At 49.5% G+C, this 22,228-nt stretch overlaps 1 protein-coding gene across 1 annotated transcript in view; it reads left to right on the top strand.

Moving 5' to 3' along the window:
- The window catches only part of LOC126212759 (protein twist-like), a 281,543-nt gene that overhangs the window by 80,628 nt on the left and 178,687 nt on the right, over positions 1 to 22,228 (top strand). Inside the window, exon 2 of the mRNA XM_049940166.1 lies at positions 5,036 to 5,711. Coding sequence (XP_049796123.1) covers positions 5,154 to 5,711 — 558 coding nt within the window. The 5' untranslated portion in view covers positions 5,036 to 5,153. The remainder of the gene's footprint in view (positions 1 to 5,035; positions 5,712 to 22,228) is intronic.

Genomic DNA, 22,228 nt, shown 5'->3' with positions numbered 1-22,228 from the left:
GATGGGTTCGATGACGGTTTGGATGTACCGTGCACTATTCAGTGTCCCCTCGACGATCACCAGTGGTGTACGGCCAGTGTAGGAGATCGCTCCCCACACCATGATGCCGGGTGTTGGCCCTGTGTGCCTCGGTCGTATGCAGTCCTGATTGTGGCGCTCACCTGCACGGCGCCAAACACGCATATGACCATCATTGGCACCAAGGCAGAAGCGACTCTCATCGCTGAAGACGACACGTCTCCATTCGTCCCTCCATTCACGCCTGTCGCGACACCACTGGAGGCGGGCTGCACGATGTTGGGGCGTGAGCGGAAGACGGCCTAACGGTGTGCGGGACCGTAGCCCAGCTTCATGGTGACGGTTGCGAATGGTCCTCGCCGATACCCCAGGAGCAACAGTGTCCCTAATTTGCTGGGAAGTGGCGGTGCGGTCCCCTACGGCACTGCGTAGGATCCTACGGTGTTGGCGTGCATCCGTGCGTCGCTGCGGTCCGGTCCCAGGTCGACGGGCACGTGCACCTTCCGCCGACCACTGGCGACAACATCGATGTACTGTGGAGACCTCACGCCCCACGTGTTGAGCAATTCGGCGGTACGTCCACCCGGCCTCCCGCATGCCCACTATACGCCCTCGCTCAAAGTCCGTCAACTGCACATACGGTTCACGTCCACGCTGTCGCGGCATGCTACCAGTGTTAAAGACTGCGATGGAGCTCCGTATGCCACGGCAAACTGGCTGACACTGACGGCGGCGGTGCACAAATGCTGCGCAGCTAGCGCCATTCGACGGCCAACACCGCGGTTCCTGGTGTGTCCGCTGTGCCGTGCGTGTGATCATTACTTGTACAGCCCTCTCGCAGTGTCCGGAGCAAGTATGGTGGGTCTGACACACCGGTGTCAATGTGTTCTTTTTTCCATTTCCAGGAATATATATATATATATATATATATATATATATATATATATATATATATATATATATGTGTGTGTGTGTGTGTGTGTGTGTGTGTGTGTGTGTACATTTGAATTACAAGAAACAAAATAAAGTTTCATGGCACGAGATTCGATCCGGCGACCCTCGGATTACGAACCCGAGCGCTTACCGCTGCGCCACGACGCTGTAGAAAATTATTAATCGTAGAGAGTATTTCACCGCAACGGTTTCTTTTCACTGTCGATTTTCTCGACAACGGCTGAGAAGCGCTTCTTGGTGCTTTGCCACATTACACCTCTGGCCATGAGCTTTTATTATGCGCAGTATGAATCGAATCTGAATTTCACAATTGGCGGCCTCCCCTTGTAAGTCATAACACATGACAACCGTCAAGTAATAGCAGTCGGCAAAGGTAATACACCAGGGTTTATATAGGTATGTGCTGCTGCTGCCGCTCACGGGCAGTCAAGGTGGTAACTTAGTGACACCAGTAATTGAAATTAACATAACGAGTTGGTAGTACAGTAAAAACAGGATGTCAAATGAGATATGGCACGAACAAGAGCCACACAAGGCTCAGTAGTTTTAAAGAAAAAATACTCTTTTGTTTATCGAGGATGTCCTTAAATCCGTAACTTGAATTTCTTCCGTCTGGAAGCCCTATAGCTTGACGTGTTTGTGGAATAATGTAGACGACAAAACTGATTCATACGTAATTTTCATATTTAATAGTTCTAGATGACTTGCTGTCATAAATTTACAATGTTCTCTCAGTGAAATACCGGGTGATCAAAAAGACAGTATAAATCTGAAAACTTAATAAACCACGTAATAATGTAGAGACATAAAAGTTGACACATATGCTTGGAATGACATGGGGTTTTATTAGAACCAAAAAAAAAAAAAAACCATATTGCTAGACACGTGAAAGATCTCTTGCGCGCGTCGTTTGGTGAGGATCGTGTGCTCAGCCGCCACTTTCGTCACGCTTGGCCTCGCAGGTCCCCAGACCTGAGTCCGTGCGATTATTGGCTTTGGGGTTACCTGAAGTCGCGAGTGTATCGTGATCGACCGACATCTCTAGGGATGCTGAAAGACAACATCCGACACCAACGCCTCATCATAACTCCGGACATGCTTTACAGTGCTGTTCACAACATTATCCCTCGACTACAGCTGTTGTTGAGGAATGATGGCGGACATATTGAGCATTTCCTGTAAAGAACATCATCTTCACTTTGTCTTACTTTGTTATGCTAATTATTGCTATTCTGATCAGATGAAGCGCCATCTGTGGGACATTTTGTGAACTTTTGTATTTTTTTGGTTCTAATAAAACCCCTTGTCATTGCAAGCACGTGTGTCAATTCGTACCGCTCTTTCTACATTATTCCGTAATTTATTCGGTTTCCAAATTTATACTGACTGTTTGATCACCCGGTACAATCCATTTGTACGCAACTTCAGAAAACTTTACCCTTCTCCTTCCTTCCTTCCCTTCATACGCACATGCAAGCCAACCGCACCCCGTTCCAAAGTACATCAGTAAAGATATATTTTTACTAAGATCGAAACATAGAAAAAATCGAAAAAAAATTACAGAAAATGACGTTTACTCAAAAAGCAAAATACACTCCTGGAAATTGAAATAAGAACACCGTGAATTCATTGTCCCAGGAAGGGGAAACTTTATTGACGCATTCCTGGGGTCAGATACATCACATGATCACACTGACAGAACCACAGGCACATAGACACAGGCAACAGAGCATGCACAATGTCGGCACTAGTACAGTGTATATCCACCTTTCGCAGCAATGCAGGCTGCTATTCTCCCATGGAGACGATCGTAGAGATGCTGGATGTAGTCCTGTGGAACGGCTTGCCATGCCATTTCCACCTGGCGCCTCAGTTGGACCAGCGTTCGTGCTGGACGTGCAGACCGCGTGAGACGACGCTTCATCCAGTCCCAAACATGCTCAATGGGGGACAGATCCGGAGATCTTGCTGGCCAGGGTAGTTGACTTACACCTTCTAGAGCACGTTGGGTGGCACGGGATACGTGCGGACGTGCATTGTCCTGTTGGAACAGCAAGTTCCCTTGCCGGTCTAGGAATGGTAGAACGATGGGTTCGATGACGGTTTGGATGTACCGTGCACTATTCAGTGTCCCCTCGACGATCACCAGTGGTGTACGGCCAGTGTAGGAGATCGCTTCCCACACCATGATGCCGGGTGTTGGTCCTGTGTGCCTCGGTCGTATGCAGTCCTGACTGTGGCGCTCACCTGCACGGAGCCAAACACGCATACGACCATCATTGGCACCGAGGCAGAAGCGACTCTCATCGCTGAAGACGACACGTCTCCATTCGTCCCTCCATTCACGCCTGTCGCGACACCACTGGAGGCGGGCTGCACGATGTTGGGGCGTGAGCGGAAGACGGCCTAACGGTGTGCGGGACCGTAGCCCAGCTTCATGGAGACGGTTGCGAATGGTCCTCGCCGATACCCCAGGAGCAACGGTGTCCCTAATTTGCTGGGAAGTGGCGGTGCGGTCCCCTACGGCACTGCGCAGGATCCTACGGTGTTGGCGTGCATCCGTGCGTCGCTGCGGTCCGGTCCCAGGTCGACGGGCACGTGCACCTTCCGCCGACCACTGGCGACAACATCGATGTACTGTGGAGACCTCACGCCCCACGTGTTGAGCAATTCGGCGGTACGTCCACCCGGCCTCCCGCATGCCCACTATACGCCCTCGCTCAAAGTCCGTCAACTGCACATACGGTTCACGTCCACGCTGTCGCGGCATGCTACCAGTGTTAAAGACTGCGATGGAGCTCCGTATGCCACGGCAAACTGGCTGACACTGACGGCGGCGGTGCACAAATGCTGCGCAGCTAGCGCCATTCGACGGCCAACACCGCGATTCCTGGTGTGTCCGCTGTGCCGTGCGTGTGATCATTGCTTGTACAGCCCTCTCGCAGTGTCCGGAGCAAGTATGGTGGGTCTGACACACCGGTGTCAATGTGTTCTTTTTTCCATTTCCAGGAGTGTAGAACAAATATATTCACATAAATTCACATAAACAAAATATATCTTTTTGTAGTATAGTAATTTCATGAAATTCTATTTTTAAATCACAGAGGTTAATTGCGTTAGAACGACATATTATACAGTCGGAGTTTGAAACATTTCAAATAAGATCGGAATAAGGATAAAATCGAAAATTTGAGAATATACATGGTCCAGACGACTTACTGCACGTTATGCAACTCCCTATGGCAGTGGCACCACCTCGCATCTGTGCGTCTGCGGTGCATTCGCCCTGGCTGTGTGTTGTTCGGAAGACACAGCAAAAAATAAATGTTAATATTTTTATTAGAAAATTACTACTCAACATTTGTCAGTTAAAATTTCAAATCTGTAAGAAATGCAGATTGAAATAAAAGTAAAAAGAAGTTTGTGTATTGTGAGCCAAATCAGGGAGTTCACAGTCATAGGGCTAGAACGCTAGACAAAAAAAAAATGGCTCTGAGCACTGTGGGACTTAACATCTGAGGTCATCATTCCCATAGAACTTAGAACTAATTAAACCTAACCTAACCTAAGGACATCACACACATCCATGCCCGAGGCAGGATTAGAACCTGCGTAGCAGTCTCGTGGTCCCGGACTGAAGCGCCTAGAACCGCTCGGCCACCGCGGCCGGCGCTAGACAAACACACACAAGTTTCAGATAGTTGTCTTGTAAAGCTAGGAATCTCTTTTTTTCTTTAGCAGCACTCTTTAGTCTTCAGAGCCGATTTTTTTTTAGAGTGTGCTCCTGCTTTGGGGGACTGACATCTGTGCATTGACGTTCGAGTCCTGTAAGTCTGGAGAAAATCCAAGCTCTGCAGTCTATAACGTTTCCTTCTGAGGAAAACTACACGAGAAGAACTATTGTTGGACCACATCGAATGAGTGATACTGTTCCCCTTTCAATTAAACTGCGTACCTATAGTTTAAATAGTTGACATTTATAACACCACATTCTGTGGGTCACTCTTCATAGGTACTGTGATGGTTCGCAAAGAGTACATCATTATTTAAATTTTCTTTCCAGGTCGCCTCCACAGGCAAAGTACCGACGTTGTGTGCAAGCAGAGGTCATCTGTGCCATTTTCCAGGCTAGAGGACTATTTGTGCGGACTGGAGTTTGTAGGAGGAACCGACTCGCACCAATGCACCTGAAGGTGGAAGACGATTCTGAAGACAACAAACCTGACATCCCAGCGCGGTTTGGCGCGAAACACGACTCAGAGGACTCGTTTCCGGTGGACCAGCAGCACCATCTGGTGGCTGCAGGGTCGCCAGTCGGCGGCACCATGCCGGCTCCTACTGAGGACACCGCCAGTGGAGGAGGGATCACCACCAACCCCAACACCACTGCGGGTACGGTGTTGGCACCCCTGCCGGGTGTCCGCGGGTATTCCCCGCACCACCGTCCCCACCACCACTACCCCCACCACCACCACCACGGCAGCTACTCCGGGCAGCCGGTGCCGCTGTTCGGCGAGCTCCCTCGGGACCCGTGTGCGCCGGGTTCGTCCGCTCAGCGCGCGGTGGACGTCGGCGGTACGGACCTCCACACCGCGACGCTGATGCCGCCTCCACCGCCGCCGCCACTGGGGCACCACTACGGCTTTGGTCCGCACCATCAGCAACACCCTGACCTCCAGCACCAGCACCACAGCCGACCCACTCTGCACCAGCACCACCTGCACCTACACCACGGACAGGTAGGTCGCACCCACTAATTGTCATACGAAGATTTTACTCTTGTTTATACGGGGTGTTACAAAAAGGTACGGCCAATCTTTCAGGGAACATTCCTCACACACAAATAAAGAAAATATGTTATGTGGACATGCGTCCAAAAACGCTTACTTTCCATGTTATAGCTGATTTTAGTTTCGTCAGTATGTACTGTACTTCCTCGATTCACCGCCAGTTGGCCCAGTTGACGAGAATCCGCACGCAATTGTGCAATTACGTCATCAACACAGATTTTCTGTGAACGTTTGGGCAGACATTGTTGGTGATGTCTCGATTGGGCCCCATGTTCTTCCACCTACGCTCAATGGAGCACGTTATCACGATTTCATACGGGATACTCTACCTGTGCTGCTAGAACATGTGCCTTTACAAGTACGACACAACACGTGATTCATGTACGATGGAGCTCCTGCGCATTTCAGTCGAAGTGTTCGTACGCTTCTCAACAACAGATTCGGTGACCGACGGATTGGTAGAGGCGGACCAATTCCGTGGCCTCCACACTCTCCTGACCTCAACCCTCTTGACTTTCATTTATGGGGGCATTTGAAAGCTCTTGTCTACGCAACCCCGGTACCAAATGTAGAGACTCTTCGTGCTCGTATTGTGGACGGCTGTGATACAATACGCCATTCTCCAGGGCTGCATCAGCGCATCAGGGATTCCGTGCGACGGAGGGTGGATGCACGTATCCTCGCTAACGGAGGACATTTTGAACATTTCCTGTAACAAAGTGTTTGAAGTCACGCTGGTACGTTCTGTCGCTGTGTGTTTCCATTCCGTGATTAATGTGATTTGAAGAGAAGTAATAAAATGAGCTCTAACATGGAAAGTAAGCGTTTCCGGACACATATCCACATAACATATTTTCTTTCTTTGTGTATGAGGAATGTTTCCTGAAAGTTTGGCCGTACCTTTTTGTAACACCCTGTATATGTAAGCACTTGGGTTCTCTTTCAGGTGTTTAAATTTATCTGCATTCTAAATACACTACGTGTTGTGTACATAGTTCTGTGTAGTCAGCGCGTACACAACTTTCCGACTAGAGCGCGCCCCGCTAAGCACAACAGCGCAGGCGCAGCGCTCGTCCGTCTCCGCACTACGAGATGGCGCTGCCTTAGAGACAGACCAATTTCTGCTTCCGCCGATACACGTATTAATGTCACGCAGCCAATGAGATTGCTGCTAACGTAGAACCTTTTCTCCTCGCGGGTCACACTCGTGCAGTGATAGCTGAACGCGCGAGATATTGTAACGAGTGTACAGACCTCCGATTAGTGAGTCTGCATTTGTCTGTACCAGTCTGCATTTGTCTGCAATAGTCTGTACGAGTTCTACTGTACCAGTCTGTAGTCAAGTTCCAGTCTGCACCTAATAAGATTACCATATTCCTGTACATGGCCATGAAGATAAGTGTATAGACACTTTTGTCAAGTATCAGAGATATGTGAGAATAAGATTAACGTACCAATACCAAAGGAACTTCAGATTGTCAATTATAAATAGCATCCAGAACCAAGTTACGTAATTTTTATGCTTGTTATTATTGTAATAAATGTGTGTGAAAATTAATCAAGTTCTGTTTAAAGCTGGTCACCGTCAATCTGCTACTCTAAGCGTGCAAGTGGCGTTTCTATCGTCTGACCTAACAGCAGAAGATAAACACGCCACGATAAGACCACGAGACATATTGCTGACACTCGCCTACTTCGTTAGAGCGACAAGGCAAACAATCTGATGGTGTGTGTACTGAAGGTCTTACAGTACGCACACCACACTATGTGATCTGAAGTATCCGGACACCTGGCTGAAAATGACTTACAAGTTCGTGGCGCTGGAATTCAATATGGTGTTGGCCCACCCTTACCCTCAATGACAGCTTCCACACTCGCAGGGATACGTTCAATCAGGTGCTGGAAGGTTTCTTGGAGAATGGCAACCCATTCTTCATGGAGAGCTGCACCGAGGAGAGGTATCGATCTACATCTACATCTACATCCATGCGGTTACTCTGCAATTCACCCTTAAGTGCCTGGCAGAGGGTTCATCGAACCATTTTCATACTACTTCTCTACCATTCCACTCTCCGATGGCGCGTGGGAAATAGGAACACCTAAATCTTTCCGTTCGAGCTCTGATTTCTCTTATTTTATTATGATGATCATTTCTCCTTACGTAGGTCGGTGTCAACTAAATACTTTCGCATTCGGAAGAGAAATTTTGTAAATAGATCTCGCGGCAAAGAAAACCCCCTTCGTTTCAGTGACTGCCACCCCAACTCGCGTACCATATCAGTGACACTCTCAACCCTATTTAGCGATAACACGGAACGAGCTGCCCTTCTTTGCACTTATTCGATGTCCTCCGTCAATCCTACATGGTAAGGATCCCACAACGTGCAGCAGTATTCTGGCAGAGTACGGACAAGTGTAATGTAGGATGTCTGTTTAGTGGGTTTGTAGCATCTTATAAGTGTTCTGCCACCAAAGGGCAGTCTTTGTTTCGCCTTCCCTACAATATTATCTATGTGGTCTTTCCAATTTAAGCTGCTCGTAATTGTAATTCCTAGGTATTTAGTCGAAATGATAACCCTTAGATTTGTGCGATTTATCGTATACCCAACGTGTAGTAACCAAAACCAACTGTGGGAACGCCTTGGGCTGCGGATCGGAGCCGCCAGGCGGGGAAGCTGCCGGCGGTGGAGCACGCACCACCGGGTAAACACAGGACGAGTCGGACGACAGACCAACGACAACTGACAACAACCGACCACGACCGACTCTGAGCGACACAACAAGGAAGAGATACACAACGGAGGCTTGTGGAAACCACAACACCAAACACCAACAGTAAATCCACTCGGAACCAGAGCCAGGCAAATGTCAACAACGAGCAACGACCAGAACGCAGTACCGCCGAGATAGAAACTAAATCCAGAGCGAGTACCAGACTAGGTTTTTTTTTTTTCCTTTATTGTATTTCAATTCCCCATCGGGGCGGGCTGGCAGCAGCATAGGCGCTGCTCTTCAGCCGAAAGACATAGAACAAAACAGTAGAAGACAATTAAAAACAGCAAAGGAGAGAATAAGGTGAACATAGATATAAAAAAGGGGAACATAATGGAAGGCAATAGACAAAAAACGGGGTGACTAAAATGGAGATAAAAAACTGTTTAAAAGTAGCACACACAAAAAGCCACGCACTGCGACGGTTAAAAGAACACAAGGCACAGTATGACTGGAGCATAAATGTAGCGACGGATGGGATAGCACATAACGTAACACTGACGGCGGACCTCAAGGCAGGACCCAATTAAAAGCACACCTCTTGACGCACACGAGAAACAGCACTAAACAACACTGGTGTGGCACACTGATGAACAATACAGAGGATCTGCCAGGCGCTAGGAGATGAGGGAGACCTGAAGAAGGGAGGGAGGGGAAGAGATGGGGGCGGTGAGCGGGGGGAGCGCGGAAGAGGGACAGATAGGGAGGGATGTGGGAAGGAGAGAGGCAAGTATGGGGTGCAGGGTCTCAGGGGAGGGGGGGACGGAGGAAAATCCGCTCTGGGAGAAGGAGGAAAGAGGAAAAGGGGGCCCTGGGGAGAGGGGGGGGGGAACAAGGCCAGGTTATAGTTGGAAGGAAGGGTAGATGTCACGGCGAAGTTCGTCATCCGGGAGGGGGAGGCGTTGGAAATTGCCCCGATGAAGGAGATGGAGGGTGTGGAGGTGGAGAGAGGGAGGGATACAGCGATAGAGGCGCGGCAACGGGCGGGGGGTGGAGAGGAAGGAGGAAACCAGAGGGTGGGGGGGGGGATCAACCCTGCGAACAATGTAAAGGATGCGGAGATGTTGGAGGAACAGGAGGAGGTGGGGGAAGGGGATCAGTTCATACAGGAGCCGTGTGGGGGAAGGAAGGCGGATACGGAAGGCAAGGCGGAGTGCTTGGCGTTCAAGGATTTGGAGGGCCTAGTAAAAGCGGGTGGGGGCGGAGATCCAGGCAACGCTGGCATAACAGAGGATAGGACGGATGAGGGATTTGTAGGTGTGGAGGATGGTAGAAGGATGCAATCCCCATGTCCGGCCAGACAGGAGTTTCAGAAGGCGGAGGCGGGAATGGGCTTTCTGCTGGATGGTCAGGAGATGAGGGGTCCAGGTGAGGTGTCGGTCAAGGGTGAGGCCAAGGTATTTCAGGGTGGGGGTGAGTTGGATAGGAGGACCATAAAGGGTGAGGTAGAAATCATGGAGGCGAAAGGAGCTAGTGGTGCGGCCTATGATGATTGCCTGGGTTTTGGAGGGGTTGAGACGGAGGAACCACTGGTTACACCAAGTGGTGAACTGGTTAAGGTGGGTTTGGAGGGTACGTTGAGACCGTTGAAGGGTAGGATAGAGAGCCAGGAAGGCGGTGTCATCAGCATACTGGAGAAGGTGGACTGGTGGGGGTGGCTTGGGCATATCAGCTGTATACAAGAGATAAAGGAGAGGGGACAGAACCCTGGGGGACGCCAGCCGTGGGATAAAAGATACGGGAGTTGGTGTCGTGGAGGGTGACATAGGAAGGACGGTGCGAGAGGAAGGAAGCGACCAGACGGACAAAATTGATAGGCAGGGCGTAGGTTTGGAGTTTGCCAGACTAGGGCAGAGTGGGTCCCTATATACGAAACCGGAGGGAGCGGCTATTGGCCACTGTCTGCACGTGGCTTAGCGGTGGCGCCCTCGCTGCGCGGAATAGCCGCTGCGGAGGCGGAGCCCTCTATGGGCTGACCACGTCCATTTGTTCTGCCGCGTTTCGACTTCCGAGGCGGTAGTTACTAGACAACATTTATCAGATTTCTTTTAGTACCCATGTGAATAACCTCGCACTTTCCTTTGTTTAGTGCCAATTGCCACTTTTCGCACCATTCTCTCTAGATAATTTTGTAATTGGAATTGATCGTCTGATGATTTTACTAGACGGAAAATTACAGTGTCGTCTGCAAACAATCTAAAGGGCTTCTCAGATTATCACCAAGATAATTTATCAGAATGAGATATTCACTCTGCAGAGGAGTGTGCGCTGATATGAAACTTACTGGCAGATTAAAACTGTGTGCCCGACCGAGACTCGAACTCGGGACCTTTGCCTTTCGCGGGCAAGTGCTCCACCATCTGAGCTACCGAAGCACGACTCACGCCCGGTACTCACAGCTTTACTTCTGCCAGTACCTCGTCTCCTACCTTCCAAACTTTACAGAAGCTCTCCTGCGAACCTAGCAGAAGGTGTTATTGCATTATTCTTATCAATTAGAATCTTAATAATTTTACCATTTTATAATAAAACACCATTCCGAGGTATTCAATTCTATCCTATAAATCAGATTTTATTCTGAATCATAGTAGTTGTTGTATGCTTATTAACATGAATTGGAAAACGACCTGTAGGGTAGGAGACGAGGTACTGGCAGAAGTAAAGCTGTGAGTACCGGGCGTGAGTCGTGCTTCGGTAGCTCAGATGGTAGAGCACTTGCCCGCGAAAGGCAAAGGTCCCGAGTTCGAGTCTCGGTCGGGCACACAGTTTTAATCTGCCAGGAAGTTTCATATCTGCGCACACTCCGCTGCAGAGTGAATATCTCATTCTGGAAACATCCCCCAGGCTGTGGCTAAGCCATGTCTCCGCAATATCCTTTCTTTCAGGAGTGCTAGTTCTTCTAGGCTCGCAGGAGAGCTTCTGTAAAGTTTGGAAGGTAGGAGACGAGGTACTGGCAGATGTAAAGCTGTGAGGGCGGGTCGTGAGTCGTGCTTGGGTAGCTCAGTTGGTAGAGCACTTGCCCGCGAAAGGCAAAGGTCCCGAGTTCGAGTCTCGGTCGGGCACACAGTTTTAATCTGCCAGGAAGTTTCAAGATAATTTATGTAAAGCAAGAACAGCAGAGGGTCTATGACACTACCTTGCGGAACGCCAGATATCACTTCTGTTCTACTCGATGGTTTACTGTCTATCACTATGAACTGTGACCTCTCTGAGAGGAAATCCCGAATCCAGTCACGCAACAGAGACGATACTCCATATTCACGCAATTTGATTAATAGTCGTTTGTGGGGAACGGTATCCAAAGCCTTCTGGAAATCTAGGAATATAGAATTAATCTGAGATCCCTTGTAGACAGCACTCATTACTTAATGGGAATAAAGAGCTAGTTGCGTTGTACAAGAGTCGGTCGGTGAGACCTGGCACGAAGTCAGCGTTCCAAAAGATGTTCTGTAGCATTCACGTCAGAACTCTGTGCAGGCCAGTCCATTACAGGGACGTTATTCTCGTGTAACCACTCCGCCACAGGCCGTGCATTATGAACAGGTGCTCGAACGTGTTGAAAAGTGCAATTGCCATCCCCGAATTGCTCTTGAACATTGGGAAGCAAGAAGGTGCTTAAAACATCAATGTAGGCCTGTGCTGTGATGGTGCCACGCAAAACAACAAGGTGTGCGAGCTCCCTCCACACGACCACATCATAACACCACCACCTCCGAATTTTACTGTTGGCACCACACGCTGGTAGATGACGTCCACCAGGCATTCGCTATACCCACATCCGGCCACTGGATGGCCACATTGTGTACCGTGATTCGTCACTCTACACACGTTTTTCCACTGTTCAGTGGTCCAATGTTTGCGCTCCTTACACCAAGCGAGGCGTCGTTTGGCATTTACCGGCGTCATGTGTGGCTTACGAGCAGCCAATCGACCATGAAATCCGAGTTTTCCCACCTCCTGCCTAACTATCATAGTACCTGCAGTGGATCCTGGTGCAGCTTGGAATTCCTGTGTGATGGTCTGGATAGACGTCTGCCTATTACACATTACGACCCTCTTCCACTGTCGGCAGTCTCTGTCAGCCAACCGACGACGTCGGCCTGTAAGCTTTTGTGCTGTACGAGTCCCTTCACGTTTCCACTTCACTATCACATCGGAAACAGTGGTCCTAGGGACGTTTAGGAGTGTGGAAATCTCGCGTACAGACGTATGACACGAGTGACACCCAATCACCTGACCACGTTCGAAGTCAGTGAGTTCCGCGAAGCGCCCCATTCTGCTCTTTCACGTTGTCTAACGACTACTGAGGTCGCTGATATGCCGTACTTGGCAATAGGTGACAGCACAATCCACCTAATACGAAAAACATGTTTTTGGAGGTGTTCAAAAATGGCTCAAATGGCTCTGAGCACTATGGGACTCAACTGCTGAGGTTATTAGTCCCCTAGAACTTAGAAATAGTTAAACCTAACTAACCTAAGGACATCACAAACATCCATGCCCGAGGCAGGATTCGAACCTGCGACCGTAGCGGTCCTGCGGTTCCAGACTGCAGCGCCTTTAACCGCACGGCCACTTCGGCCGGCACTTTTTGGAGGTGTCCTGATACTTTTGACCACATAGTGTATCTACAGGCATTGTGCCTTACTCACTCCTTCCAGTCATCAATCTTCTAACTGGTTAGATGTGGCCCACAACGAATTCCTCTCCTGTGGCAACTTTTTTTTTTTTATCAAATCTATGTCCTCAGTTATTTGCAGAAGGTATACCAATTTCTGTCTTCCTCTACAATTTTTACCCTCTCCCGCTCGCTCTAGTATCATGGAGGTTATTCCCTGTTGTGTTAACAGCTACCATCCTGTATCTTCTTGTCAGTGCTTTCCATACATTCCTATCCTCACCAATTCTGTGGAGATCCTTCCCGTTCCTTACCTTATCAGTCCACCAAATTTTCAACATTCGTCGATAGCACCACATCTCAATTGCTTCTACACTCCTGGAAATGGAAAAAAGAACACATTGACACCGGTGTGTCAGACCCACCATACTTGCTCCGGACACTGCGAGAGGGCTGTACAAGCAATGATCACACGCACGGCACAGCGGACACACCAGGAACCGCGGTGTTGGCCGTCGAATGGCGCTAGCTGCGCAGCATTTGTGCACCGCCACCGTCAGTGTCAGCCAGTTTGCCGTGGCATACGGAGCTCCATCGCAGTCTTTAACACTGGTAGCATGCCGCGACAGCGTGGACGTGAACCGTATGTGCAGTTGACGGACTTTGAGCGAGGGCGTATAGTGGGCATGCGGGAGGCCGGGTGGACGTACCGCCGAATTGCTCAACACGTGGGGCGTGAGGTCTCCACAGTACATCGATGTTGTCGCCAGTGGTCGGCGGAAGGTGCACGTGCCCGTCGACCTAGGACCGGACCGCAGCGACGCACGGATGCACGCCAAGACCGTAGGATCCTACGCAGTGCCGTAGGGGACCGCACCGCCACTTCCCAGCAAATTAGGGACACTGTTGCTCCTGGGGTATCGGCGAGGACCATTCGCAACCGTCTCCATGAAGCTGGGCTACGGTCCCGCACACCGTTAGGCCGTCTCCCGCTCACGCCCCAACATCGTGCAGCCCGCCTCCAGTGGTGTCGCGACAGGCGTGAATGGAGGGACGAATGGAGACGTGTCGTCTTCAGCGATGAGAGTCGCTTCTGCCTTGGTGCCAATGATGGTCGTATGCGTGTTTGGCGCCGTGCAGGTGAGCGCCACAATCAGGACTGCATACGACCGAGGCACACAGGGCCAACACCCGGCATCATGGTGTGGGGAGCGATCTCCTACACTGGCCGTACACCACTGGTGATCGTCGAGGGGACACTGAATAGTGCACGGTACATCCAAACCGTCATCGAACCCATCGTTCTACCATTCCTAGACCGGCAAGGGAACTTGCTGTTCCAACAGGACAATGCACGTCCACATGTATCCCGTGCCACCCAACGTGCTCTAGAAGGTGTAAGTCAACTACCCTGGCCAGCAAGATCTTCGGATCTGTCCCCCATTGAGCATGTTTGGGACTGGATGAAGCGTCGTCTCACGCGGTCTGCACGTCCAGCACGAACGCTGGTCCAACTGAGGCGGCAGGTGGAAATGGCATGGCAAGCCGTTCCACAGGACTACATCCAGCATCTCTACGATCGTCTCCATGGGAGAATAGCAGCCTGCATTGCTGCGAAAGGTGGATATACACTGTACTAGTGCCGACATTGTGCATGCTCTGTTGCCTGTGTCTATGTGCCTGTGGTTCTGTCAGTGTGATCATGTGATGTATCTGACCCCAGGAATGTGTCAATAAAGTTTCCCCTTCCTGGGACAATGAATTCACGGTGTTCTTATTTCAATTTCCAGGAGTGTATATTCTCGTTTGCAGGTATCTCCACAGTCCCTGTTTCACCACCATGTGCTCCAAACGTACATCCTAAAAAATTTCTTCGTCATATTAAGACCTATGTTTACCAGTAGTAGACTACTTCTGGACAGAAATGCCCTTTTTGCCACCGCTAACCTGAGTTTTATGTCCCACTTGCTCCAACACCGTGGCTTATTTTGCTCCCTTGGTAGCAGAATTCCTTAACTTTGTCTGCTTCGCGATCCCCAATCCTGATGTTAAGTCTCTCGCTGTTCTCATTTTTACTACTTCTCATAACTTTCGTCTTTCTTCGATTTACTTTCGATCTGTATTTTGTACTCATTAGACTGTTCATTACATTCAGCGTAATATGTAATTCTTCTTCACTTGCACTCAGGATAGCAACGTCATCAGCGAATTGCATCACTGCTATCCTTCCGTCTTGAATTTTAATTTCACTCCTGAACGTTTCCTTTATTTCCATCATTGCTTCTTCTATGTACACATTGAACGGTAGGGGCTCCAAATTACATCCCTTTTTAATCCGAGCACTTCATTCTTGGTCTTCCACTCTTATTGTCCCCTCTTTGTTCTTGTACATATTGTCTTTCTCTGTTGCTTACCCCTGTTTTTCTCGGAACTTTGAACATTTTACACCATTTCACATCAAAAGAACGCTTTTTCTATGTAGACAAATCATATGAACGTGTCTTGATTTTACGAGGGTTGCCCAGAAAGTAATACAACGAATTTTTTTCTTCTACAATTCTTTATTGCACATAATGAGACTTACACACACGAAAGTATGGTATTTTATCTACACACCATATATTTCCACGTAATCTCCACCCCGTTCCATGGCCTTCCTGCAGCGCTAAACAAGTGCGTGCAGACCCTGTCGGCACCATTGCTACTGGATTCGTGATTTCCTGTCAGAAAGGTCACAGTTCGTTCGTAGTAATAAACGGAAAGTCGTCGAATAAAACAGAATTTAAACAGACGTAAAATCCCCAAGATTGGCGATCTTTTACAGAAACTGGAAATTTAGCGCGGACTTCAATGCGAGATGCCTATAACAGTTTCCACAACGAAATGTTGTCTCGAAACCAGACAGGAAATCCAAAGATATTCTGGTCGTATGGGAATTATGTTAGCGGCAAGAAACAATCAATGCCTTCTCTACGCGATAGCAATGGAGGAGATACTATCAAAGAAAGTGCTGCCAAAGCACAGTTACTAAACACAGCCTTCCGAAATGCCTTCACAAAAGAAGACGAAGTAAATATTCCAGAATTCGAATCGAGAACAGCTGCCAAGATGAGTAATGTAGAAGTGGCTCTGAGTACTATGGGACTCAACTGCTGTGGTCATTAGCCCCTAGAACTTAGAACTACTTAAACCTAACTAACCGAAGGACATCACACACATCCATGCCCGAGGCAGGATTCGAACCTGCGACCGTAGCAGTCGCACGGTTCCGGACTGCGCGCCTAGAACCGCGAGACCACCGCGGCCGGCTAACGTAGAAGTAAATATCCTCGGAGTAGAGAAGCAACTTAAATCACTTAATAAAAAAAAGTGGTTCAAATGGCTCTGAGGAATATGGGACTAAACTTCTGAGGTCATCAGTCGCCTAGAACATAAGGTTTTGAGATCGATTCCGTATTCCTGGATTTCCGGAAGGCTTTCGACACTCGTAGTGAAATTGCGTACTTGTGGAATATCCTCTCATTGATGTGACTGGATTTGTGATTTCCTGTCAGAGGGGTCACAGTTCGTAGTAATTGACGGAAAGTCAAAAAGTAAGAAGTGATTCCTGGCGTTCCCCAATGTAGTGTTATAGGCCCTTATCTGTACAAACAGATTTGGGAGACAATCTGAGCAGCCATCTTCGGTTGTTTGCAGATGGCCGGCCGTAGTGGCCGTGCAGTTCTAGGCGCTCCGAGCGACCGCTACGGTCGCAGGTTTGAATCCTGCCTCGGGCATGGATGTGTGTGATGTCCTTAGGTTAGTTAGGTTTAATTAGTTCTAAGTTCTAGGCGACTGATGACCTCAGAAGTTAAGTCGCATAGTGCTCAGAGCCATTTGAACCATTTGTTTGCAGATGACGCTGTCGTTTATCGAGTAATAAATACATCAGAAGATCGAAACAAACTGCAAAGCGATTTAGAAAAGATATCTGAATGGTGCGAAAATTGGCTCTTGACCCTAAATAACGAAAAGTGTGAGGTTATCCACACGAGTGCTAAAAGGAACTCGTTAAACTTCAGTTACACGATAAGTCGGTGTAATCTAAAAGCCGTAAATTCAAATAAATACCTAGGTATTACAAACACATAGAAAATGTTGTGGGGAAGGCTGCGTTTTATTGGCAGCACACTTAGAAAATGTAACAGACCTACTAAGGAGAGTGCCTACACCACGCTTGTCCGTCCTCTTTTAGAATAGTGGCGCGCCGTGTGGGATCCTTTGGGTACCGCGGGCCGCGGCATTTGAATCCGCGCCAGACGTCATGGACGTCGAAGACCCATAGAGGTCTCTGAACCAATGCGCTGTAAGCTGTGGCCTCGTGCGCCTCCTGGCCCACTTTTAGTGTGAGGGCCCCACAGTGGAACACGTGGTCCCAGCGGCCAATAGCGGCGTCCCCGAGAGCGTACTTACGCGCCAGCCCCTTGCTCAGCCAGCATGCCCCAAGGTTCTGTCCTTTCCCCTCTCCAGCGCCAGCCTCTCGCTCAGCCAGCATGCCCCAAGGTTCTGTCCCCTCTCCAGCGCCAGCCTCTCGCTCAGCCAGCATGCCCCAAGGTTCTGTCCTTTCCCCTCTCCTCTACCTCCCGTACACTGCTGATATGCCCAAACCTCCCCCACCTGTTCATCTTCTCCAGTTTGCTGATGACACCGCCTTCCTAGCCCTTTATCCTACCCTTCAACGGTCCAAACGTACCCTCCAAAGCCACCTCGACCAATTCACCACTTGGTGCAACCAGTGGTTCCTCCGTATCAATCCCTCCGAGACCCAGGCGATCATTGTAGGCCGCACCACCCGCTCCTTCCACCTCCATGATTTCTACCTCGTCGTTTATGGCCGTCCTATCCTTCTCACTCCTACCCTCAAATACCTTGGCCTCACACTCGACCGCCACCTCACCTGGACTCCCCATCTCCTTACCATCCAACACAAAGCACCCAACCGACTCCGCCTCCTGAAACTCCTGTCCAGCCGGATGTGGGGTCTGCATCCTTCCACCATCCTTCACACCTACAAATCCATGATCCGCCCCATCCTCTGTTATGCCAGCGTAGCTTCGATTTCCGCACCTCCCAGGTTCTATAAAGCCCTCCAAATCCTCGAACGCCACGTACTCCGCCTTGCCTTCCGCATCCGCCTTCCGTCCCCCACGCGCATCCTCTACGACCTCATCCCCTTCTCCCACTTTCTCCTTTTCCTTGAACACATCCGCACACTATATATTGTCCGCAGCCTCGATCCCCCTCACCCCCTGGTGTCTCCCTTCCTCTCCACCTCCCACTCATTGCCGTGCTTTTACCGTTGCGTCCCACCCTCTCTCCATCTCCACACCCTCCATCTCCTTTCCCGACACAACTTCCACCATCTACCCCTCCCGCAGGATGAGCTTCGCCCTGACATCTACCCTTCCTACCAACTCTAACCCCATCTTCCTGCTCCTCCTCAGGGCTCCCTCTTCTCCCCCTCCCTCCTCCGGCTTCCCCCTCCTACTCCCCGTCCCTCTCTTGTGCTCCCCTTCAGTGTCTCTGCACTCCCTCCTGCCCTGTCTTCCCTCTTCATCTCCCGCCCCACGTGTCTCCTGCCTCTCCGTGCACCCGCTGACACCCGTACTCTCTTCATACCGCCGCTTCCCCTGCTGCCCCTTGCTCTCCCCTACTTTTCCATCCTCTCTGACCTTTCCCACGGCAGGTCCCACCTGGCAGTTTTATTCTTCGTCGTGTGTGCTCCAAGCGGGTTTTAAGTGTGTTGTTCTGGAGTGTTTTTAATACTGTGGCCGACTTTTAACCCGTGCATATCCATTCCGTGTCTTCTCTGTGTTTTAAGAATCGCCAACTGTGTTTTTTTTGGTAACTTTCTAGTGCCTTTTTTAACTGTCCCCCCCCTCAACGTCTCCATGTCAGTCTCTTTTTACCTCCATTTTCTCTCATTACTCTGCTTAAGTTCCCCTTTTTCATCGCCTTATGTATGTAACATTTTATTCTTATTTTAAGTTGTCATGTCACTCGGCTGAAGAGCGGCGGATTGTGCCGCTGACAGCCCTTCCCTGCCCACATGGGGCAGGGCAATGAAATCACAATAAAGAAAAAAAAAACAGCTCAGTTTGCCAGTCTAATCTCGCGTACGTCGGTTTACACCTTGCTTCGCGCTAGACAGCTTGTTCTGTCTACGAAGACGTGTTTGTTTCCTTGTGCCTCCATTGTTCAAACTCGTTGTATTCGTTCTGTCCTTCGTGGATCATGTCCGTCCTCTCCTGTTGTGTTGTTGTTCGCAGGCCTTTCCGCAGGTCCCGTCACACTTTCTGTCATTGCTAACCAGCAACCGTCCTTGTCGCAGTTACAGCAATCCTTACCAGATAGGACTGACAGAGTACATCGGAATTCAAAGAAGGTCAGCACGTTTTGTATTATCGCGAAATATCAGACAGAGTGTCACAGAAATGATATAGGATTTGGGGCGGACATCATTAAAAGGAAGGCGTTTTTCGTTGCGACGGAATATTCTCACGAAATTCCAATCACCAACTTTGTCCTCCGAATGCGAAAATAATTTGTTGACACCGATCTACATAGGGAGGAACGATCACCAAGATAGAATAAGGGAAGTCAGAGCTCGTACGAAAAGATAAAAGTGTTCATTCTTTCCGCGCGCTATACGAGATTCGAATAATAGAGAATCGTGAAGGTGGTTCGATGAATCCTCTGCCAGTCACTTAAATGTGATTTGCAGAGTATACATGTAGATGTAGATTAACACTTTCAAGCGTACAGTACAGCCGATCGGGGTAGCCGCGCGGTCTAGTGCGCCTTGCCACGATTCACGCCCCCCCCCCCCCCCCCGCACCCTCCCACCACCACCTCCATCGGAGGTTCGAGTTCTCCCTCCGGCATGGGTGTGTCTGTTGTCCTTAGCGTAAGGTGGTTTAAGTAGTGTGTAAGCCGAAGGATCGATGACGTCAGGTATTTGGTCCCATAGAAACTTACCACCACCATGCAGTACATTTTACGCCGGTTTGACGGTGGTGCATGCCACTTTCATGGTGTTGCAACTTTATGGACATACGTGTACTGGGTGCCCTAAACTACCCCTTACAAACTTCTAGAACTTATAGAGGGATTCAGCAGGCAACCTGTTGAATAGGAACCCATGCCCGAAATCGTACCGATTCCGTTCTACAGCCGTTTGAAAACATGTTTGCTAAGTGGGTTTGCAAAAGGTAGTCATGGCGGGGGGGGGGGGGGGGGGGCTGACGTCGTTTGACGTTTGTCCTATCTCTCTGTCCGCAGCTCGTGGTCGTGCAGTAGCGTTCTCGCTTCCCGCGCCCGGGTTCCCGGGTTCGATTCCTCTACATCTACATCCATATTCCGCAAGCCACCCATGGCGGAGGGTACCTTGAGTACCTCTATCGGCTCTCCCTTCTATTCCAGTCTCGTATTGTTCGTGGAATGAAGGATTGCCGGTATGCTTCTGTGTGTGCTCTAATTTCTCTGACTTTATCCTCACGGTCTCTTCGGGGGATATACGTAGGAGGGAGCAATATACTGCTTGACTCTTCGGTGAAGGTATATTCTCGAAACTTCAACAAAAGCCCGTACCGAGCTACTGAGCGTCTCTCCTGCAGAGTCTTCCACTGGAGTTTATCTATCATCTCCGTAACGCTTTCGCGATTACTAAATGATCCTGTAACGAAGCGCGCTGCTCTCCGTTGGATCTTCTCTATCTCTTCTATCAACCCTATCTGGTACGGATCCCATACTCCTGAGCAGTATTCAAGCAGTGGGCGAACAAGCGTACTGTAACCTACTTCCTTTGTTTTCGGACTGCATTTCCTTTGTATTCTTCCAATGAATCTGTCTGGCATCTGCTTTACCAACGATCAACTTTATATGATCATTCCATTTTAAATCACTCCTAATCCGTAGTCCCAGATAATTTATGGAATTAACTGCTTCCAGTTGCTGACCGGCTATATTGTAGCTAAATGATAAGGGATCTATCTTTCTGTGTATTCGCAGCACATTACACTTGTCTACATTGAGATTCAGTTGCCATTCACAGCACCATGCGTCAATTCGCTGCAGATCCTCCTGCATTTCAGTACAATTTTCCATTGTCCCGGCGGGGTCAGGGATTTTCTCTGCCTCGTGATGACTGGGTGTTGTGTGATGTCCTTAGGGTAGTTAGGTTTAAGTAGTTCTAAGTTCTAGGGGACTGATGACCTCAGGTGTTGAGTCCCATAGTGCTCAGAGCCAGAGCCTACCTCTCTGACCTGGTCCGAGTCTTTCACGTGTCTGTGAGTGTCAGAGCACACGCTTACAAAATACACGGACATAATCCTTCCGAATGGCGAAGCTCATGCAATGGAAGAGCTGCTCGTGGCCATTATCGAGATCGCTGTCCACGAAGTGCGAATCCATCGCATAAATTTTTCGCCACAGTTATGCAACGGCTTCGAGAAAGGTGTACCTTCACTGTCGGCAGGTGTGACTATGGTGTTCCAAGGGGAAGCCGCACGCCCCAAGAAGCTGTACTGCATCACGCTGAAGAGAACCCGTCAACACACGAGCTGTTGGAGGAATTATAACACAAGTGATGTACTCCGTCACTCCTAATAAATTACATGTGAAGGAGGTCGCGTTAGGCCGATACTGCAAAAAATGTTCACATGTGTGTGAATTTGTAAGGGACCAAACTGCTTACGTCATCGGTGCCTAGACTTACGCCGGAGTAGCCGAGCGGTTCGAGGCGCCACAGTCTGGAGCCGCGCGGCCGCTACGGTCGCAGGTTCGAATCCTGCCTCGGGCATGGATGTGTGTGTTGTCCTTAGGTTAGTTAGATTTAAGTAGTTCTAAGTTATAGGGACCTTGCCGTTGGTGGTGAGGCTTGCGTGCCTCAGCGATACAGATGGCCGTACCGTAGGTGCAACCACAACGGAGGGGTATCTGTTGAGAGGCCAGACAAACGTGTGGTTCTTGAAGAGGGGCAGCAGCCTTTTCAGTAGTTGCAGGGGCAACAGTCTGGATGACTGACTGATCTGGCCTT

This window comes from Schistocerca nitens, chromosome 11 (assembly GCF_023898315.1).
Source record: "Schistocerca nitens isolate TAMUIC-IGC-003100 chromosome 11, iqSchNite1.1, whole genome shotgun sequence".
Classification (NCBI taxonomy): Eukaryota; Metazoa; Arthropoda; class Insecta; order Orthoptera; family Acrididae; genus Schistocerca; species Schistocerca nitens.
The sequence above is the reverse complement of the archived record's forward strand: the minus strand, read 5'-3'. Positions and strand labels throughout refer to the sequence as shown.